The sequence below is a fragment of the Diabrotica undecimpunctata genome, chromosome 3 (genome assembly GCF_040954645.1).
Source record: "Diabrotica undecimpunctata isolate CICGRU chromosome 3, icDiaUnde3, whole genome shotgun sequence".
Taxonomy (NCBI): domain Eukaryota; kingdom Metazoa; phylum Arthropoda; class Insecta; order Coleoptera; family Chrysomelidae; genus Diabrotica; species Diabrotica undecimpunctata.
Genome location: NC_092805.1, coordinates 122,177,373 through 122,198,524, shown reverse-complemented (window position 1 = coordinate 122,198,524; position 21,152 = coordinate 122,177,373). Strand labels below are relative to the sequence as shown.

Below are 21,152 nucleotides of genomic sequence, written 5' to 3'. Positions count from 1 at the left end.
TGGTAAAATATAAAGACAAAATATAAAAATGTATGTGATTTATGGGTTATCGTTACATATTAAAAGTCAATAAATACCAAGAAATAGATATAAAATTACAACGCAGGCATCGAGGGTCGATTCAAAGTACATATCTGTTTTTGCGGAGATTCAGATTATTTAACGATTCACAGACTGTACAAAAAATAAGTTATAGATGCAGGTCTATATTGAAAACAATTTGAGAGATTTATGAGACAGTTAACGAACTATTTTTTGATCCATAATTAGATTGCAAAGAACCGTGATGCAGATACCTATTCTGTGTTATTCTGCTTCTTCTTCTTCTTCTTCTTCTTCTTCTTCTTCTTCTTCTTCTTCTTCTTCGGCTTTTCCCATTATGAGTTCGCCGTTTTCGTCCTCCACAGCACTCTATTCTCCCAGTCACCTTCTCTGTGGTCTCTATCTATCTCTATCTATTTGGAGTTTGGACAGTAACAGCTATTCAATTCTTTACTATTATATGCCCGCAATAAGGTATAGCAAGAAGTTAAATTAAGTAGTTTGTTAAACACAATAAAAATTGGTATTGTAAAAATAAAAGTGTTTTTGTGTCTGTAATCAAACCAAATAAAGTTTCTTTTCAAATTCAAAAATCTACAATTTACTTCAACATCGAATTATTAGTACCTGCTTTGACAACGATTGATAAATCGGCGTCTTTCATAGTTAGCCACTTTAGAATCTTGGCTCTGATCTTATTCTGTTGGAAAGGGACATCCATAACACTAACTATTCAAACAGTTTCACCTCCTTAATTTATATTTGTTTAATCTGGACTTGTATATCCACTCTGTCCCTTGCTATGACCATCTCTTTTGATCTCTCCTTGTTTATGTTCATGCCCAACTTGTTTAAATCGTTGTTTCATATTGTTACACTTCTTTGGATATCTTCTTCTGTCGATACAAGTATTTCTACATCGACCTTGGTATTCTACGACTCTAGAAATGCTAGGTATGGCTTTTGTCCTCTCGATAGCCTTCTGTTCTCATTGATCGTCAAAATATGATTCTGCGTTAATTACCAGGTCTAAAACCACTTTTGGATTCATCTAGTATTGGTTCTATTCTACGTCTCAGTTTCTTTTCTAATATGTGTTCGCATTTTTCCGTAACTGGGCTAAGCATGGTAATTCCCCTATAGTTATTGCAATTCTTATTTATTACCGCCCTTCTTCAAGATAGGTAAAATCAAACCTATTTCCCAGTCTGTATGTACTTGTTTTTAATTCCATGCTATATTGAATAATTCCAGTAATTTTTGTTTTCCTTCGTAACCCATACGTTTAATCATTTCCGCCCTAATTTTATCATGTCTTGGTGCAATTTTTTATTTTTCTTATTGCATTTATTAATTCCTCATATGTAATGTTTTCTACAATATGATATTCGTCGTTATCGTTTTTGTCTTTTTGCGAATCTGTAGTATTTTTTGTTTACGACTGTAAAAGTTTTGATGCTAATAAACTTATTAGCATTAAATTACCTTAGCTACATTTTTCATTTAAAACATTTTTTAGTACAGATTATTGACAAATCGATTTTAATCCGTTTTCCCCTATCTACGTGGGTGGTTTCAGAGGAAAGCCTGGGGATAAAAGTGGTAAACTTTTTTACATCTTTTTTAGCGCCCTAAAATTCACATTTTTGGCAAAATTCAGCTTGTTTATATAATTCTTAGAGGATCAGTGGTACTTTCGTCTCTGACGACTGAAATATATATATATATATATATATATATATATATATATATAAACTAAGGAACACTCGAAGAATGTTCATAGAGAAGAGGAAACATATCTTTTTAAGGTTACCCACTTATAATAACTTTTCCATGGATGTTTGGTTTTTCATATTGTTCTTTTTAGATGAACTGATGATTCTTGATTAAGAAGCGAAACGTCTTCAATAAATAGATTAAATATAAAAATAACACAAGCTAATTGAGCATTATACTGCCCTATTAATAAAGAACCCCGTATCTCCACTATAGCGAGTTTTGAGAAAAACGCAATTAAAGATATTTGTTTAATCCCTTGTGCTTTTGGTATACTAATAACACAAAATCACTTAGGGTAGAGTGTGTAGCATCGTAGTTAACTTTTTTCAAAAAAAAAAATTGCAAAATTACAATATGGACATTAGTTATGCGACATACGGGCTAACAAAACAAAGAATAATGTCAAGTTTACTTAGCTAAAACCACGTATTATCCAAATTTGTCTTAAGCTTGGTTTTAACTATGTAATTATTATAAAGTTTATATACCTGCCTCGAAAGGCAAAACTTTTAAATATTTTAATAATATTTTTTTATGAACATTTGTTGAATAGAGCATTAAACATAAAACAGTATTTACGAAAAACGTTTATGTAAAAATACAAAATGAAAATTATTATTAATCGGAAGTTGGCAATTCTTCCCAAAATAGCGGTTCGCCGATATAATTTGACCTAAGTTTTTAATATTTGTTCTTTTCTCTTCTTAGCTATCCCAGAAGGTTTCGTCACAGGTGTGGGGTCCTTTAACCCGAATTTTAACACTCTGGCCTGCAAAAAGTCCATCTCTATCAACTCCTAGCTATTGTCAATCTTAACATGCAAAATCTTGCTCTATCTTTTCACAATTACTTTAACAATTTGTGATAAGGTAAATACGTGACTCTGTTTTCTTTAATTTTGACTGTGATGATAACTCTTTCCAGATAAGAAAATCGGAAACCCCCATTTCTTTCACCACCATACGATTCAAATTACACGTTTTAACGACTTCGACGAAATCATGATAATCATAAACTTCCTTTTTTTTTCTTTAACAATAGTTCCACCTGGTGGTGGAAACTATTAGCGGTGTTGCTCTATTCCTTAGAAAAAACCTCGCATATCGTTTTATCCTACGTTAAAAAGCCATATTTGCTGAGCATATAGCAGGTTTTTACTACGAAGCGTTAAATGCCAGGTTTATACTAAGCATAATAGTCATTTTTGGCGATTACGGAGAAACTATTTTCTTTCATTAAATATTTAGAAATGTAAAATACGGGTTTTTCTCTATGTGAATATGTTATATAAATCATAATTATTCATATGGTGCAAATATTCCAATTTTTCAAATTTTGAAGATAACGGGGTTCTTTCTTAGTAGGGCAATATATATATATATATATATATATATATATATATATATATATATATATATATATATATTACGGAATCTTAAATAAAATCCTTATTTTAACAAAATGTCGTATCAAACAATAATAATTCTCTGTTTGTTTGAATCTTATTATTCTCATTTGATTTTAAACTTAGAGTAAATTAAACTCGTCAGAATTTGTTTACCAGATTCAAGACTAAGGGTTGTACAATATTTATTGGCCAAATGGACAAACACGGTGTGATTTCTTGTCTTATTATCGTGTCCTTCATAAATTACTAAAAAATGTATTGTGTAATGATAGTGCTCCAAAACTAAGCAATATTGAGAAACATATTTGTGTATTAACTTAGTCATTCACCACTACTGCTCCAAAGAATAATTACAGAGAATGTAATTGAAATCAAAAAAATAGTTGCAGAAAACTATGGTTAAGATTTTTAAAATCCGTCCCTGGTTAAACGAAACGTGATGCCAATCGTTTCTCGCTACACACTCAACTGCAATGTCATTATAGAGTTAAATAAAATGATTCTGTTGGTAGTACTAGTGTTACTCTTGCTGCTGTTTATTAGTTACTATTTTAAAAAGAAAAAAAGATATGAGGAAGTATGGAAATATTTGGATGTTATTCCTGGACCTAAAAGCTATCCCATACTCGGAACTAATTACAAAATGCATACAAGAGGTAATAAGTTTTAAGTTATGTTATAATATTGGATGAACTTTGTGTGAACTGCAGGTTTATCTATAGACAGAGCGACAGAGGTGTATTAATTTATGTATTATGTTATTAAGTTATAATATTGGATGAATATTATTCTTTGGACTGCTCTTTTTATCTTATTTTTTAATTACATAAAACGTAAAAAATGAAAAAATTTATTTAGGTTGTATCAATCTCAAACAATATGATTACTACTAAGGGCAAAAACCCTTAAAAAGCTGAAGAAAACATTGATTTTTTTGGGGATTTAAAGGTGTTTCGCAAAATTTTTAAACGACCTAAAGGACTCCTAAGCCCCTAAAACAAAAACAGTTTTTCGGATTTTTTAAGATGGATATGGAAAAATCTGAAAAAATCAGAAATATATTTTTTGATCAAATACATAAAATAAAAAAAATTGGACTCGCAGCCACCTCCAAAAAAAAATTTTATGCTTTTTTCGAAACAAAAAAAAATGCATTTTTATGTTATGTACACTCAACCTACAAGTCCGTAAAAAATACACAAGTTGTGAAAAAGTCTCAACTATGCGTGTAAATTTTTAAATTGATTGCATCTCACCTTAAAAAAATAAAAGCAAAAAATTTAAGTTTTTGGTGGTTGGCGGTGGGGGGAAGGGGTTGGCGGGCTAAAAGGCGCTGAACCTTATTTTTTATTCACAAAGAACGTAAAAAATGAAAAAATTTAATTCTGGGAGTAAGGGCACTTTGCCATCCTTTAACGGGGGTGCCCTTGTAATTCTCCTCCCACTATTTCAATTTTCGTGTGTCCAATCTCAGAGTGTAAGATTAAACAGTTTTTAGTTTCTCTTACTTATACAATACTTTTTGTTCTCTAAAAAACGTTTTGCAAAAGTTGCTTCTCCGGCGTTTCCCTTCTTGAACTCACTTTTCTTCATATGGGCTTCGATCTAACCAACGTCGTTTCTCTAGTTTCTTCATTTTCTTGTTTTTTATTAGTTTCCGTACACTTTTTCAATGAATCTATTTACTTTAGCTATTTAAAGTTTCAGTTCCTTCTGATATTAGAGTAATATTATTTGTAAAAGAGAAGAAGAGAATTATGAAAAGAGGTGTAAGCACATCGATTTGTTAAGAACAAACGTAGGAAATAAATGTACTCTTATTTTTTAGAATCGTTATTTATAAGAGATAGAATAAGAGCAATTGAATTGTATCCCATTTATAAGTTATGGTCGTTCGACATACCAGTAGTGGTCGTGATGCATCCTGAGGACATTGAGGTAAGTACTTAAACACGTTTATAAAACAAATATAATTAATGTCCGATTCAAGATCAAAGCTCAATTAAAATCGTAAACAGCTGATGCAGCTTCGACATCATTTACATTAATGTTGTCGAACTTGTGTTTCGTTTTTCACCTCAGAAAACTTCCAGGTCAGATACACAACCAGGTCAAAGTCCTCAACAGGGTACCTAATTTTTACCTTATTTCGCAGGACTATTATGCTATCGTCTGCGCCTTCGAGTGCGTTTAGAAATAGTACCTCAGAGTACATGTTTAAAAGCATGAGGCTCAGTACACAACCTTGTCTGACTTAACGTTTAATTGATGCAACTGTCACAATATTCAATATGGTACTGTTTGACAGAGTCAAATGCTTTGGCATAATCTATGAAACATAGATAAACTTTCTTCGCTGAGCTCTACACTTCTGTAATAAAACTGATAGCATACACAAATCCTCTCTATTTCACAACCATACTCGAAAATCCGTAGTTAACTCAGGCCTACTATTGTATTATAGATAGGGTAAAATAGTTTGGCTAGGATTTTTTGGTTTCCTTCATGTAAAAGAAATCTGGACAAATGTTATCTGGTCCGCAGTTTATTAATCCCTCCAGAGATTTTTCTATTTCTGAAATCATTAGACTTGGCCCCATGTTGGCTATAAAAAGGAGTATCGCTGTCGTCAAAAAGATGTGGAATATAGGTTGTCCATACTTCTTATTATTGTCTTAATTTACTGTTTTTAAAAATGTTGGGGATTTAAAGTTTTCTGCCAGTTTCTTATCTTTTTTGTGCATTTTAAATAGATCTTTTTTTTTATATACATTTCCTTTATTTCTTTGCTTCTCTTCGGCAACCCTGCTTATCTGGCTTTTATAATTTTTTATCTTTGTCCTAACATGTGTCTGAGTTTCTTTATATTTTTGTATATTGCGTGTTTTTAAATTTTTGCCGTTGTTCCATTAAATCTAATATTTCTTGAGTTATCCATGAATTTTATTAAATGTAGTTATATCTTCTTATGTATCTCCAAGTGTCCTGTATGCTATTATATTCAATTATTGTAATCGGTGTCTGTATTTTGTCTCACTTGTTCATTGAGTTTGTCAAAAATTATTTACTTTTTTGTTCCGTACTTTTGCTTTGAACTGTCCTATGATAAAAATGGTCTCACCCTTCTTGATTTGTGACAGAAATTGTTTTATTTTCGGGGACAAAGATTGAATGTCTGATTTTGGTTTATCGGCTGTTAGAGCATTGATTTGAATGCTATTTAGATTCTTCGATGCTTCGATGCAATTTGTATCATCATTGCCCTGGTAGAAAGTGGTACGCATATGCTCGGGACCGAGCAAGGTCTTCTAGGATCTATCACAATAGCAACATCAATATAATGCCTAGGATCGTAGTTTTATTTGTCCATTTGGTTTCACTTATACCAAAGATATTTATTTCTTTATCTATATATTGTGTATCTCTCTCAGGATGTACATGATTTTAATAATTATTATGTGCATTGGATTTCCACAATCGATTTTTGTTGCTTTGGTCTTTGTCCTCCTAGAGATTCATGGTAATACTACACCAAAAATAAAAGCTATCAAACTTAAACCAAGAAAGAGAAAAAAATGTACAGGGTATCCAGAAACTCTCCTGACAAACGAAGATTCCTTAAGAAATGAAGATTCCTTAGACAATTTTAAGGCAATTTAACCCAATTCACATAGTCCGAAAATGCTTTCTAAGGGAGCTAGAGCTTGTAATTAGTTTTTTTAAATACCTCCAGAACGCTTCTACTTAGAAAAACAAAAACTAGTACGATTATTTATTCTCCAAAGTTGAATCGATTTCATAAATTGCTAATTTCTAGTACCTATTATAGGCGTCCGTTTTGGTTAGGTCAACGGTTATTTTAACGCATAACTTTTTTGTCTTTACCTTTTAAGCATTGGTAATACTAGATTAATAAATTTTCAGGTATTCTAGTATTAAGAGGTACTCTTACTTCAAGTCGATAGGATACACCGTTGTCTAGAAAAATCGATTTGAAAATTTTTCGTTTTTTAGTCATGAAAGTTAAATTAATATTTTTTGTACAGTTGGCTTTGACCTATCGACAGAAGTATAACCTACGTCTTTCATTGTCAAATTGTGGTTAGTTCGCGAAGTTTATCTTTTAGTTTTTTACTTTGTGGCATTCAAATATAACAATTTCAATTAAAAAAAAAAATGGTTTTTACTAAAGAGGAATGCGCTGATATGCTTTAGTTTATGGAGAAATGAGGTGTACTGCTCGAGCAGCACAACGTAGATACTCTGAAAAATTTCCCCAGTGGTCCCAAAAAATAATTAAAGAAGACGACATGATTATATAGCAGCAGCACATGAAGACGACATTTTAATGGAAGTTAAAGAAAATCCAGAAATTAGCGTTTGATGACTATCTGCCATCTTTATCACAATTTTAAAATCTTCCGTAGCAAATATCTTACACAACGAAAATGTATATCCTTTTCATTTTAAAAAGGTACAAGTACTGCTACAAAGAGATTTTTCTGCTCGTGAAGAATTCGCTAGATGGTTAAAAAATCAGAAAATCAAATTGATTATTTTTTTCAGGTACAGTTTGTTCTCGACAAAGTTACATTCACACAAAATGGAATTTTTAATGTGCATAATGCACAATATAATTCGTATGTTGGTGACAATCCCATGGTGTTCAAGAATTTAAGCATCAGCATAGGTTTAGCATAAACGTCTGAATAGGAGTAGTTAACGATTATCTACTTGGACCTATGGAATTGCCTGCTCGTTTAAATGGTGCTGATTACTTACATTTTCTACAAAATGTTTTACCTGATTGATTAGATGATGTGCCTTTAAATATTCGGCAAAACTTACGGTTTCTACATGACGGCTGTCCGGCTCACTTTAGCAGGAATGTACAAGACTTTCTTGATAATAACTAGAAATACCACTGGATTGGAAAAGGCGGTCCACTTGCTTTACCAGCAAGGTCGTCAGATTTGAATTCTTGCGATTATTTTATTTGGGAATACATAAAATTTGTTTATTCCGTTCCGATACAAAATCGTGTACAACTCTGACTAAGGATACAAGATGCTTGCAACAAATTTAGAAATAACTTTGGCATTTTTGCAAGAATTCCGCGTTCTATAAGCAAAAGGGCAAATTTATGCATAGAGACTAATGATCATCACATCGAGCATCCTTTGTAACTATCCACTTTTCATACTTGTTCTTTTGTGTTAGTTTCATTTCATCGTAATAAACTTTGTTTTTAAACCCCTTTAAATACAATTTTGTTTCAATTTGACTTTTTGCTTTTTTTACAAATTGTGTGCTGCATTTATTGAAACAAAAGATAATGTATAAAATTAATTAAGGTATCTAATAATTTAACTTTCATGACGAAAAAACGAAAAATTTTCAATTAGATTTTTCTAGAAAATGGTGTATCCTATCGACTTAAGGGAAGAGTACCTTTTAGTAATAAAATACCTGAAAATTTAGTAATCTAGTATAACGAATGCTTAAAAGTTAAAGATAAAAAAGTTATGCATTAAAATAACCGTTGACCTACCCTAAATGGACGCCTATGGCCGGTACTAGAAATTTGCAATTGATGAAATCGATTTAACTCTAGATGATAAATATTCGTACCATTTTTCGTTTTTCTAACTAGAAGCGTTCTGGAGGTATTAAAAAAAACTAATTACATGGCGCCATCTTCAAAGAGCTCTATAATAGCTCTTATAGCTCCCTTAGGAAGCATTTTCGGACTAGGTAAATTGGGTTAAATTGTCATAAAATTATCTGAGGAATCTCCGGTCTTCGTTTGTCAGGAGAGTTTCTGGACACCCTGTAGTTGTAGATATCTGAAAGTCCAAGAGTCATATCGGTGTTAATGAGAGCGATAAAGATTCTTTATTATGAAAATTAATACAGATAAAGAAAATAGATCACCAATGTAGTAAAAGAGGGATAGGTTTGGACAATTTCCCAATAAAGGAAGAAGAAGAAGAAGAGGGATGGGTTAACCAAGAGAATGACATTAAAAAATCAAATTAATGTGGCTTCTAAATAAGTACATTATTTTTAGCTGACATAATAATCACATATTTTTCAGTTGGTGGTAAATAACTCAAAGCACAATAAAAAGAGTTTACTATACAACTTTCTTCATGATTGGCTGGGAACTGGTCTTTTAACTAGTGAAGGTAAGATTTTAATGTTATATTTACTATATATTTAGTTATATAATGTGTATATACATGAATTGTATTCTATTTACATAAGTTTAATGTCTTTGACAAAAGTACTGATTTTAAAACACATACTCCACTTACGCTATACTAAAGATTAGTTAATATTTTGTTATACTATACAGTGAAAGGATCCGCTCTTAACTTTCTGTGAACTCGTTTATTTTAAAGATAAAACAAAATGAGTCGGACACGTCAATTTTTAAACTAGTTCTTATATCTAACAGTATTAAAGTTTCGGTATTATGACGAATCCCCATTGTTGTCTGTCATTTTTTTTAAATAGCAATGGGGTCATGTTTATGGCTCACGTTCGAAATGTAGTCGACAAATGAGAAGCAATTAATATTTTTGGAGAGACTAACATAACTAGAAAAATTTGGAAAAAATAACTAGAAAAATACTGTCCTCACAAAAACAACAATATGTTGAGAAATAAAAAAAGTAGGTAATACAACCTTAACAGGTGAATGGTGAACATTTTGAACACCTTATTAACTAAAAAGCCTTTTAATTGAAATGTTACATGAGCCCCTGTATTATTTAAAAAAATTTAAAAAAAAAAACAGTTTTTTTGAGAAAGATTACTTTTATCTCTTATGTCTATGCGTGGTCTACTAATGTCTCTTTGATGTTTAATCTTCATTGGAAGATAATTGTATGCATATCTTCCCTGTTTATCGTTATTAAATTTGCTTTTTAAATACAGCTTTTTCCATTTATTTCATCCTTGTGTCTTTCCAATCCTACATCAAAATTTTTTTTATGAGCTCAACATCCTAGTAGATGTTTTTCTATTAAGCTAAGTATCCACCAAAGAAACATCCACAACTTGTGTATTGAAAACGCATGTTGGTGACAAAAGTTTCTGAAATTACCTTAAGTTCCAATAAACGTTGTAAAGAAATTTTGAGAACAGTATTTCCGTTTATTAGTTCTTCTACTTTTCTTCCTCTTTATAAGCAATTCTGCTTGTTCATTGGCGGATTAATACCTCTCTGAAAGGTTGTCACTCCATCTTTTGCGCGGTCGTCCGATACTTCTTCTGCCGATTGTTAACTTATCTCTTGCTATTTTGACGACAAGGGTCTCCCCCCTCTGCTCATGTGGTTATTCCATTCTTTCTTTTCTATTTAGTGTCCATTCATTTATACACTATACGTTACATTTTATTCTAATGTCTTCACTTCTCTTTCGATCTCAGCGTATTTTCTGTAATTCTTTTCAGTCTCTGCCGTTTCCAGTAGCTGTGTTGTGGCTGTGGTGGGTCTTGTTTTGAGGCATATGTCATTATAGGTCTTACACTGGCTTTATAAATTCTTGACTTCATCTCATTGTTAACGTATCTGTTTCGCCATATAATGTTATTAAAGCATCCTGCCAGTCTATTTACTTTTTGTACTTGATCTCTGACTTCTTTGTCCAGGTTTCCATAATTGGACAGTGTAATTCCAAGGTATTTTATTTCTATTGTAGCATTTCAAATCACCTTGTATATGTTAAAATACCGAAAAAGTATTTTCAATCATTTTACATCGCTTGATAATAAACACATTTAAAGTTTGTTTATATATCACAGATGAGTATTTCTTTGATATTCTTTGATCGAGAGACAATTTAGGATATTTTTTGCGCGTCAAATAAACAGAAATATTTCGGTTTGTGCTTTGTTTATACCGAGTTGGGCGAATGAATTTTAAAGATAATTACATCACTCTCAGTGGAGCCGCTGTCAGAGGTAGTTGGTTTCGGTGTTGGTCCGAATTTTCATCTAATTCGTAATGGTTATTCTTATTGTTTTTTTTTGTTATCGGAAATAGTGAAGTTTGGTAGTAGTTTAATGTGTAGTTACAAAGGTTGGGTTTGGATTTCAAAGAGACGAGACGCATCGTGGGTAGTCTAGAGGAACCGACAAATTTGTTGTAAAAAAGTGGGTTATACTTGAATGTAATGTGTCAGTTTTCGCAAGAGTAGTCACTGTTTTGTTTCGAGTCGTCTCTCATCTAAGGAATTTGTAAAACGGCGTTTACAACAAATTTGAAAGATGCCCACATGGTTCCATTGCGCTTGAGTTTTTAAGAAACCAAATTTCAAAGATTGCGCCTCAATGCCCAGCTTTCCCCCTCATTTTGTTTGTCCCTGGTTGTCAATTCAGGATATCTTTGCAGTTTGGAGATGCATTTGTTTGTGTTTGCAGTGAATCCAGTTCCAACCCCAGAAATTTTAAAGAAAAAAATAACATTTTGTGAAATTCAGGTAACTTTTTTGTTGAACTTTTAAAGTAAAAATATACATTTTCCATCAATAATTGCTTTCATGACAAGTTGAGAAATTGTAATCAATTTGTATGTAATAAATGTTAGGGTGTGACCTAGCTGTCATATTAATTATTCTCAAAGTTTTAAAATTTAATATTGACATCTGACAGCTACCTTTATTTTCTTGACAATTGTTTTGTTTTTGTTTTGTTTAAAAAAAAAGGTTAACCACTATGCATAGTTCCATTTAAAAATATACTTTTCATTTGTAATAATTTATTTCTGCTACAAAATATCGCCCATTAACAATTGTAAGTTTTTATAGTATCTCCAACTTCTAGAGTTTGTAAACCGATAGTAACAAAGTAAGTTTGTTTTTTGTTATTTTGTATTACTATTTATATTTGTAACTGTTTGTGGTCCGACAACAATAAATATGTAATTTTTTTTTCATAAAAGAGTATTATTTTTTTATTAGTATTATACAAAAACCTTCTTGTATTGTGTTTGTCCAGGAGATTCATGTAAGTACCCCTTTTTGTTTCATTTTTGTAGTTACCTCATTCTAGCCCCCTTGCCATCCACTTATCTACGACCCAGCTCTCCAAACAAACCCTGAATAGCCGTTCGTAAACGTTTCGGTTTGTTTTGCTTACCCTATCTCTAGCCTCGTAATTTCTGTCCCCAATTTTCAACCCCTTATAATGATCACAATGTGCTAGGCAAAATAACCGTTACACTATTACTTCACATCAATTTCTATTTTACATCTGGTTGATTCTTTGCTTATTACTATTGTTTTAGTTTTCTGATATGTAATTGTCATATTAAATTCTTTTGCTCTTATGTTAAATCAGTGGACCAGTCTTTGCAGACTATCTTCATCTTTGTCTATCAATATTGCGTCGACTACGTAACAGAGTATTTTTAGATCTTTGTTTCCCATTCTGTATCCTCTTCCGTTGTTAACGCTTTTAATGATTTCGTCCATGATTAAATTGAAGAGCATAGGGCTCAATAAGTCCCCTTGTCTTATTCCGCTGCCTATTTCTATAGGTTCTGTAAAATTTTCATCTATTTTGACTTCCATTTTGTTGTTTTGGTAGATGTTTTCGATATCTTTGTAATATTTAATTTATTTATAATATTTAAGGGAACTTCTCTATTATACAGAAGATGGATTACATCTTTAAGTCTTACTCTCTCAAATGCTTTCTTTAAGTCAATCAGACACATAAATACTGGTCTATTATACTCTAGTGATTTTTCAGTAATTTGCTTTATAACGAATATTGCATCTGTACACGATCTTCCACTACGAAAACTCTGTTGTTCATCTGGTAAACCTATCATCTGAATCATTAGTTCTTGTAAAATTTTAGTTGTAAGTTTTAGGGTAGTATTTAAGTATAAGTTTATACCTCTGTAGTTTTCTGGATGTTTAAATTAGTTTGCTCGTTCTCCATTCTTCCGGTATTTTATAATCAGGTCAGGTGGTCAAAGAAAAGAGGATCGTGTGGACGAACGAATTAATTGAGACTTTCATTGATTTAAATCACTCCCAAAGAGTTTTATTAGATTTAACTGATGGAATTTATTAAAATAAAAATAAGAAACCGGAATGTTTTATGACAAGAAAAGACGGTATACGTTAATGTAAGGACAAGAAGGTAATAGTTAGTGACTATGAGCTAACAACAAAAGTTACTTGTGCTGGGTATCGAAGTCTTCTTCTTTCAGTGCCTATTCGTTCCGAATATTGGCAATGGGTATCGAAGTAAGAAGCGAATTTAAACCAAAATATCGGAGAGAATCACAAAAAATTAAGTTGTGGATGTTAAACGATCAGAACGAAGGTCAATTTAGGACAAAAATAAAAGAAACAATGTGCTGGAACACGAAAAGAAGTCCTAATACAATTTGAAAGAATATGGCTAGTATTATTAGAGATAATGACTATTACAATTTTTGGAAAAACCGCAAGAAAGAAGTTTGAGAATAACGAGACCTGGTGGTAGTCAAACGAAGTTCAATAAAAAATAATCTTAACAGACGCGAGAAAATAGGTCGGATATAAATTTAGTCAAAGAGAATAATAATGACATTACTCTGAGAACTTTTCAGCAGTTTTCTTCAATATAGATTTCAGTCTTTTATAAATAACTTTTTAGAAAATTTTACTAATTAATTATAAGATCAGAAACTGACGAATTTACCATTAAGCAATCTATAATCCATTCAACGATTTACTCAACGATTTACTATCCGGTACTGCTTTATGTGTTATCTGTGTCGCTTGTTCACTTTTAATTTCACATTTTTAATTATTGGGAAAATTTAAATAAAAGATTGACTAGTATCAACTTTAACCTCATAAATATGTCAGAGCAATCCAGTTTTAAGATAAAACTTGGATTGAAGAACATAGGCATGCATATATGAGCAAGATATATACAGTGAATTATTTTTAAACAAATATTTAATAATTTTAATAATGAAATTGTAGATAATTAAGTTAATTCAAATTAATATATACACTTGCGTGCATAGAAATCGACCCACTGTAAACTTTTGACTTTAACTATATTTTTTTCAAGAAATATTCATCAGATCAATAATGTGAGTATAAATTTATCAAGAAGGCTTATCGTTTACATGCGTAGTAACCGGTAAACAAATGAAACGTGTTTATGTGGTGATTGTCACGAAAATAACAAATTTGTCTAATTGTAAAAGTATTGCCTTTGCAAGTGAAATTTGCATATTATTCGTTTTTCATAATCTCAGCAGTGTTCAAGTGTGTTAGTTTAATGCATACTACACCACAAAAAGCCGCCCAAGTTATTGCTCTAATCGAAAATGGACTTAGTCAGCGAGCTGTTGCTAGACAATTGGATATGACACGCGCAGCGGTTCGAAGAGTGTGCCAACGTTATGAGGAGACTGGATCCTTTCATAGGCGACCTGGAACAGGCAGACGGCGATTTACAACCGCTCGTGATGACCGCTTTATTGTGTCAACAACATTAAGAAATCGTCACCTTAATGCCGTTCAGGTGCAACGACAGCTCCGTGAGGTGCCAAGAGTGGCTGTTAGTCAGTGGACAGTGAGACGAAGACTGCGGGAAAATAACCTGACCCCTAAAACACCTGCGATTGGTCCAAAACTTACTCCAGCTCATCGGCAAGCACGCCTGCGTTTTGCACAGGATCATCGGAATTGGACGTTGGAACAATGGGGATCTGTTCTGTTCTCAGATGAGACCAAAATATGCCTCTATGGTAGCGACCGAAGAAGGAAAGTGTACCGGAGACCAGGAGAGAGATTTGCAGAATGCTGCTTTGAAGAGCGGAGTGCTTATGGGGGTGGTTCCTGCATGATCTGGGGTGCAATTTCTATAGGAGCACGAACCGATCTTGAGTTCATTCGTAGGGACGACCGTGTTCACGGAAGAAGAGGTTTAACGGCTGCCAGATATATCGAGGAGATTTTAGCAATTCATGTGGTACCTTACGTCGACTACATTGGAGACGAATTTATCTTTATGCATGACAATGCAAGGGCACACACCGCAAGAATCGTGCAAGATTACATTGCAGAAGTCAGTTTTTAGGTTATAAACTGGCCAGCAAACAGTCCTGACCTAAATCCGATCGAACATTTATGGGGTGAGCTAAAACAAAGAATTCGAGCTAGACTTCATACTCCAGACTCGATCCCAGAGCTTATTCTTGCAGCAGAAGAAGAGTGGCTTAACATCCCACAAGCAACAATAGCAAACTTGATTAGATCTATGCCTAATCGTATGAGAGATGTTATTAGGGCAAGAGGAGGTCATACCCATTATTAAAAAAATAAGTGTTAAGTTTTAAATTGTCAATAACCCTATTTATGTTAATAATAAAAAAGCTTAATTTGCTTAATGAATTCATTTCACTATGTTAAACATAGGAAGCCGAAATAAGTTTTCATAAATTTATACTCACATTAAAGCATATTAAATTGTCTTTCAAACAGTATATTTGTTTTTGTGATCTGATGAATATTTCTTGAAAAAAATATAGTTAAAGTCAAAAGTTTACAGTGAGCCGATTTCTATGCACGCAAGTTTATTATCTCTTACATTTATCTAAATTTTTTTTGTTTGATTTTAGGCGCAAAATGGAATAAGAGAAGAAAAATTTTAACGCCGGCGTTCCATTTTAATATACTTCAGGAATTCGTTGGGATGTTAAACAAAGAAACACAAATATTGGTTGATAATTTAATGAAATTATCCGACGCCCCTCATATAGATGTAACTAAACCTATCACTGAATTTACTTTATACTCAATTGGAGGTAATTTAACAATCATCCCAATATGTATTTAACAATTTTTAAAATTCAAACTTAATTATTTGTAAAGATTTATTGAATTCGTGGATTCTACTGTATATGATTTTTAGAAATACTTGACTCTTCAACTTAAAATATGGAGAAACCTTTTTCTACGGTACACAAAAACAAATATGGAGATTCATAAGAAACCAACGGAAATAAATGACAGAATTGCAAGAATACAATAACATACCAGCAAACAAATGGGAGAGATACCTGACGGAACTGTTTAAAGCAAAGGAAAATAATAATCAACACAATAACGTACATACATGAATTAAGACACGAAATAGAAATCAGTTTTCAGGAAGTAGAAATAGCCATAAATTCAGTCAAAAATAGAAAGTCACCAGGACCAGACGGAATAACCAACGAGCTTCTAAAACACGGAGGAGAAAGTATAACCCTAGAGATGACAAAACTTATACAAAAACTAATATTGCACTGCAAGATACCAGACGCATGGAGAAATAGCATAATGATACCAATGATCCAATGATACCAAGGAGATAAAGAAGACCCCAACACTTATAGATGTATAAATCTACTAAACACCGCACTTAAGCTTACCACAAAAGTCCTAACCAACAAAATCAATAAACTAACAACTTTATCAGATGAACAACAAGGATTCAGATCCGGAAGATCCTGCGTAGACGCCGTATTTGTACTAAGACAAATCACAGAAAAGGCCATCGAATAGAATAAACCAGCATATCTATGTTTTATACACCTGACAAAGGCTTTCGATTGCATCCAAGTCGAAGACATCTTACACCTACTGTATAAAAGAAACATCAATCAATATTATACAAACCATCGAAAACATCTACTTCCATAATCGAATACAGGCAAAGTTAAATAGACAACTAATACAGTGTATACCAGTACAAAGCGGAGTCAGGCAGGGTGACTCGTTAAGCCCACTTCTCTTTAATATAATAATGGACGAAATAATACAAGCAGTACGTAAAGGTCATGGCTACAGAATGGGAGACAAAGAAATCCAAATATTATGTTATGCAGATGACGCCACATTAATCGACGAGCCAGAAGACGAACTCCAAAGATTAACACACATCTTCAATACAACAGCCAAGAAATACAATATGATAATACCAGCAGAAAAAACCAAATGTATGACATCTAAATACCCACTACGTTGTAAAATCGAAATTGATGGGAAGATAATAAAGCAGGAAGAAAGGTTTAGATATCTGGGAATCGATATAACTAGTTACGGAGATGTTGAAGAAGAAGTACGACAACAAAGCTTAAAACTAAGTAAAGTGGCGGGATCTCTTAATGACACAATCTGGAAGAACAAACATCTAAGACAAAACACAAAAACAAGAATCTATAAAGCGGCAATTAGACCTATATTAACATACACGGCGAAGACAAGACCTGACACATCTAAAACGAGACAACTAATAGAAACAACAGAGATGAAAATACTCCGACGAATATCAGGGAAAAGTCTGTTAGATAGGGAGAGAAGCGAAAACATAAGAAGAGCATGCAATATAGAAGACATAAATGGATGGGTGAAAAAACGGAAACAGGAGTGGAACGAACACATTAGTAGAATGGCAAAGGATAGGATAGTACGAATAGCACGAGATAAGTCACCAAATGGACGAAGAAGTATTGGCAGACCAAGAAAAAGATGGTGCGACAATTTAAACAATTTAGGAGGTTAATAAAATTATTTAAATTTTGGGGTTATCTGGTTTTTCCTTTGGACTTTTCAATTATTTTTGACACTATTGGCAAATAATATAGACGCATATGCGTCTATATTCTTTGCTATTGGTACTTCGGATGTTCCACGCCAAGATTGTTGTGTCAAATAGGATTTACAAGAATTACTAGTAATTACAATAAAATTCCTAATTTTTAAAGCATAAATAATTCTATGAATCGAAATTATGTTACAGAAACTTCTCTAGGCGTTTCTCTTCGAGAAGATCCTAACTGCAAACGATACAAACAAGCTGTTTACGATTTTGGAGAGTATTTTGCTTACAGATGCGTTCGCCCTTGGTTGTTCTTTCCATTAATATATAAATTAAGCCCAGTATACAAGAAGACTAGAAAAACAATAAATATTTTACACGACTTTTCCAAAAATGTTATCAATGAACGTAAGAAAACTTTCGTTCCCAAAGATAATTTGAGTTATTCCGATAGAAAGAGGTTGGCTCTTTTAGACTTAATGTTAAAAGCTAAGCATGATGGAGCTGATATCGATGACGAAGGAATTAGAGAAGAGTTAGATACATTTATTTTTGAGGTAAGTGTATATACTATATAAGGTCATCTTTTTTCAAAAAGCAGTTTCTGAAATTTGATAAATGTATATTCAAATAATAGTTCCTGTTTATAGACATATTAAAAACAATGAAGAGTGGGAAAAGCCCTGGATCTGACATGCTTCCTATAGAAATCCTAAAAATTCTAGATGAGAAGCACATTAATGTTTTAGTGACACTCTTGAACCAAATTTATAGTTCAGGCGTATTACCGAAAGAGTGGTTAACGTCGATTTTTATTTGTCTCCCCAAGAAGAAAAACGCAAGAGAATGCAGTAATTACCGCACCATTAGCTTGATGTCTCATGTGCTAAAGTTACTACTAAAGTCATCCATAACCGAATATATCACAAACTGGACATTGACGCTAATGATACACAATTTGGTTTTCGCAAAGGCCTAGGAACGCGTTAAGCTCTTTTTTCACTTAATATACAAAGATGCCTGGACTTCAATCAAGATATATACGCATGTTTTATTGACTATAATAAAGCATTCGATAAAGTACGACATGAACAATTGATAAATGTCCTGAAATCACAGAAGATTGACTACAACGACCTCAGAATCATATCAAATTTATACTATAAACAGCGAGCAAAAGTACTTGTTAACGAACAACTATCAGAAGAAATTGAAATTAGATGTGGAGTGAGACAGGAATGCGTATTGTCGCCAATTATTTTTAATGCCTACTCCGAAGAGATCCTGAAAAATGCTCTTGAGGGTCAAACAGCTGGAATGAAGGTAAATGGAGTTCCCAATAACAACATTAGATATGCGGACGACACTGTGAGTCTTAGCCGAAAATATTGAAGATCTTCAGAGACTGGTGACCAGAATAGCGGAGTATGGAAAAGAGTATGGTCTAACAATAAATGTCAAGAAGACGAAATTTATGAGAATATCGAAAACTCAAAGAAATAACGAGAATCTTCTAATAAACGGAACCAACGTCGAACAAGTGGACAAATATGCATATCTGGGAACAATGACTAACTCCACAAATGATTACATTCAGAAGATCAAAATCAGAATAGAAAAGGCTAGAGCAAATTTCAACAAAATGAGAAGAGTGCTATGTACAAGGGATTTAAAATTGGAACTAAGAGTTAGGTTGGCGAGGTGCTATGTTTTTTCGACTTTATTTTATGGAATGGAATCTTGGACCTTGAATGCGACATCAACGAAAAAACTGTAAGCATTCAAGCTGTGGGTATATAGAAGAATTCTGAAAATATTGTTGACAGAACACGTCACAAACAAAGAGGTTCTGAGAAGTATGAATAAAGAAATAGAAATTTTAAATACAATTAAAACAAGAAAATTGGAATATCTCGGACATATTACACGTGGAGAGAAATACATCTTGCTCCAACTGGTTATGTAGGGTAAGATCCAAGGAAAGATAAGTATAGGGAGGCGTAGAATGTCATGACTGCGCAACCTGAGAGAGTGGTACGGATGTACATCAAATGAACTTTTCAGAGCAGTCGTCTCAAAAGTCCGAATAGCTATGATGATTGCCGACCTCCGCCGCGGAGATGGCACTTGAAGACGATAGACGCTCTAATACTTTCTATATTGTCTAACATGATACTGGAATATTTAATTTTGTCAAACTGTCAAACCTAAAATAAACATTTTTGGATAGCCGAACTAAGGTATATTTTTCACAAATTTTAATCTGACCTAGCAGAATAATCACTAAAATGGCGGACTACTGCGTAGATATGCAGATATGAACTACTGGACACTGCATGCGAAATCATTCCAGTTACATACAATTATTCGAGTTATAAACAATAATTATAGGTTATATTGAGACATACTGTTCATATGAAAAATCGTATTATTATTATTACTTATTATTATTACTTATTATTATTACTTATTATTATTACAATTATATACTGAGACTAAGTTGGGAAAGCGATAGAAACGGTGATGATAACATTGTTGGAAATTTTGATATGGAAAACAGAAATGAGCAAGGGGAACGACTGCTACAATTGTACACCAGTAACTATGTCGTTACGTAACAACCATGTAAAGTCAAATCCTTGAAGTTTGCAATAGAGACCACAAATTGGTGAGGGAATATAATACCAAATTTAGGAGAGTAAACAGGAAACTACACTCAAAAGCTCCTACAAATAAATAATACAGTAGCTTTGAAAAATATAGAAGAAAACATATCTTCCATATTTGAAAACATATATATATATATATATATATATATATATATATATATATATATATATATATATATATATATATATATATATATATTTACAACAGTAAATTTGTGCTCACAAACAAAAAATGACCTTATCCAGATAGTAAAAACAAAAGAACTAAAGCCAACAAAAAACAAGCACTTTTAATTACTTCCTTATAGTCTATTTTTTTATTTTAATTATATTTTTTGACAATTTTATTATGATTATAATAGAATAATTATATTATAATGATAAATGATACCATCAGAAGCGAAGTCGAACGAGAGATTCATAACCCAGAGCTAGTTGTAGATCAAATCCCTAATGAAATCCGTAATGTGCAGACTCCTGAACCTCTCATACAAGAAACTCAACCTGTTAATACGCAGCAGGACAATAACGAGTTGCATGATAACCTGGTAAGTGAAATGGCACGTGCCATACAAGAGTTTAATGGGACGAACCCTCTTAGCAGACCACCGCTACCAAAAATAAACTCTTGTAAGAAACTAGGT

General features: G+C 32.6%; 1 protein-coding gene across 1 annotated transcript in view; it reads left to right on the top strand.

The window, feature by feature from the left end:
• The first annotated feature begins 3,690 nt into the window (after nt 1–3,690).
• LOC140437346 (cytochrome P450 4C1-like) overlaps nt 3,691–21,152 on the top strand; it is a 34,762-nt gene continuing 17,300 nt past the window's right edge. The window contains exons 1-5 of the mRNA XM_072526824.1: nt 3,691–3,885; nt 5,058–5,167; nt 9,327–9,417; nt 15,876–16,061; nt 18,041–18,396. Of these exons, the coding sequence (XP_072382925.1) occupies nt 3,726–3,885; nt 5,058–5,167; nt 9,327–9,417; nt 15,876–16,061; nt 18,041–18,396 (903 nt within the window). The 5' untranslated portion in view covers nt 3,691–3,725. The remainder of the gene's footprint in view (nt 3,886–5,057; nt 5,168–9,326; nt 9,418–15,875; nt 16,062–18,040; nt 18,397–21,152) is intronic.